Raw genomic sequence first — 2370 nt, forward strand, 5'->3', positions numbered from 1 at the left:
ATATATATATATATATATATATATATATATATATATATATATATATATATATATATATATATATATATATATATACATATATATATACATATATATATATAAACTAAAACATTCAACAGCACACACCCACAACTCACTTCAGAAACCAAAACATCCACCAGCACACACCTCGAATGAATCCAGCCCCTTCTCCACCGCCGCTTTCCAGTCCATTTGCTCAGGCACTTGTATACTATCCATTGTGTTTGATTTCCGCCGTGGTTGTGGGGTGGCTCCTCTCTTCACACCAGCTGTGGGAATGTCTTGCTCTGCGACTGTCTGCACCACAGCCCGCCACAGACTGTTTGTGTGCGCTCTTGTATGGGCGTGGTTGGTAGATAACTCGGACACGCGCTCCTCAACGGCTGATATTGCATTGTTGTACTCTGCACGTTTTGTATGGGTGTTAGTTTTTTAAGTAGGGTATTGGGTTTTAGGGTTTTGGGGGCTGGGAGTTGGTTTAGGGTTTAGTGAGTGCGTGCTTGTGTAATCTATGGACAAGTTCACATACCTGCATGTGTATAGGATACCTACTGACACACAGGCATGTGACATAGACATGTCAGATAGGCGTGTAGCATAGACAAATGTGTAATGAACCCACTCGTAGGTATACAATCGTAGGTATACAATCGTAGGTATGCAATCGTAGGTATACAATCGTAGATATACAATCGTAGGTATACAATCGTAGGTATACATTCATAGGTATACAATCGTGGGTATAGAATCGTAGATATGCAATCGTAGGTATAGAATCGTAGGTATGCAATCGTAGGTATACAATCGTAGATATACAATCGTAGGTATAGAATCGTAGGTATACATTCATAGGTATACAATCGTGGGTATAGAATCGTAGATATGCAATCGTAGGTATAGAATCGTAGGTATACAATCGTAGGTATACAATCGTAGGTATACAGTCGTAGGCATAGAATCGTAGGTATAGAATCGTAGGTATAGAATCGTAGGTATAGAATCGTAGGTATAGAATCGTAGGTATAGAATCGTAGGTATAGAATCGTAGGTATAGAATCGTAGGTATACATTCATAGGTATACATTCTTAGTTATAGAATCGTGGGTATAGAATCGTAGGTATACAATCGTGGGTATAGAATCGTAGGTATAGTATCGTAGGTATACAAACGTAGGCATAGAATCGTGGGTATAGAATCGTAGGTATAGAATCGTAGATATGCAATCGTAGGTATAGAATCGTAGGTATACAATCGTAGGTATACAATCGTAGGTATACAATCGTGGGTATACAATCGTAGGTATACAATCGTAGGTATACAATCGTAGGCATACAATCGTGGGTGTACAATCGTAGATATGCAATCGTAGGTATAGAATCGTAGGTATGCAATCGTAGGTATACAATCGTAGATATACAATCGTAGGTATACAAATCAACATGCCACACGCCAGCTATCCACCGCATGCAAGCTTGCGGCAGTTTTGTTTGGGCTTTGTTGTTGATCTGTCACAGATGAGCTTGAGTACTACTACGTATAACCTTACTGCTTAGGATAGCCTTGTTCATTTCATACACAACTTTGATATGATGTCAATCGCACAACAATCGTGGTGACTGCACATTTAACTGCTGCAGCTGTTGGTATGAGGTGCGACTGATGATGGAATGATACCAAATTGTAATAAACAATCACGTAACTGCTAAAAATATTTAGAAAACAGTTATACAATAGTATTAAACAAGTACATAACTGCTAAACATAACTATAAAACAAATATGCAATAGTATTAAACAATTACATAACTATAAAACAGGTATGCAATAGTATTAAACAAGTACATAACTGCTAAACAGTTATGCAATAGTACTAAACAATCACATATCTGTTATATAGTTGGGTAGTGCGAGATATTATCCTTAATACATGATACCTCTTTTGGTACAATGTGCGGTATATACACATCCTTAAATATGCAAGTTTCGAGAACACGGAGTCGATCAGGCGAACGTTTTCAGACCGTTAACTTTACCTACCACTGCATATGGCTCGGAGAGACGCATCCACCATGACTGCAGACGACACGGCCTGTGGGTTAACGTAAACGTCCAATACTGTCAGTGCTATGCTGCAATGCAGCGATGAAGCTGAACCTCTTCAGCCAGCCAAATGAACGTATACATAGCGTTTAAGGAAACGTTTACCGTGATCTATAAAAATTATTAGCAACCAAATACGCAAGGAATAATCTCCGTCATATGGGCATAACAACGAATTGAATCAAAGAAATTGCATGAATATTTTACAGAGATGGATATATATATAGAGATGGATATATATACACGATG

General features: G+C 38.1%; 1 protein-coding gene across 1 annotated transcript in view; it reads right to left on the bottom strand.

The window, feature by feature from the left end:
- SARC_11055 (hypothetical protein) overlaps positions 1–2370 on the bottom strand; it is a gene marked incomplete at both ends in the record, with an annotated part of 7967 nt that overhangs the window by 1964 nt on the left and 3633 nt on the right. The window contains 2 exons of the mRNA XM_014294872.1: positions 169–425; positions 2059–2110. Coding sequence (XP_014150347.1) covers positions 169–425; positions 2059–2110 — 309 coding nt within the window. The remainder of the gene's footprint in view (positions 1–168; positions 426–2058; positions 2111–2370) is intronic.

This window comes from Sphaeroforma arctica (genome assembly GCF_001186125.1).
Source record: "Sphaeroforma arctica JP610 unplaced genomic scaffold supercont1.1508, whole genome shotgun sequence".
Classification (NCBI taxonomy): domain Eukaryota; class Ichthyosporea; order Ichthyophonida; genus Sphaeroforma; species Sphaeroforma arctica.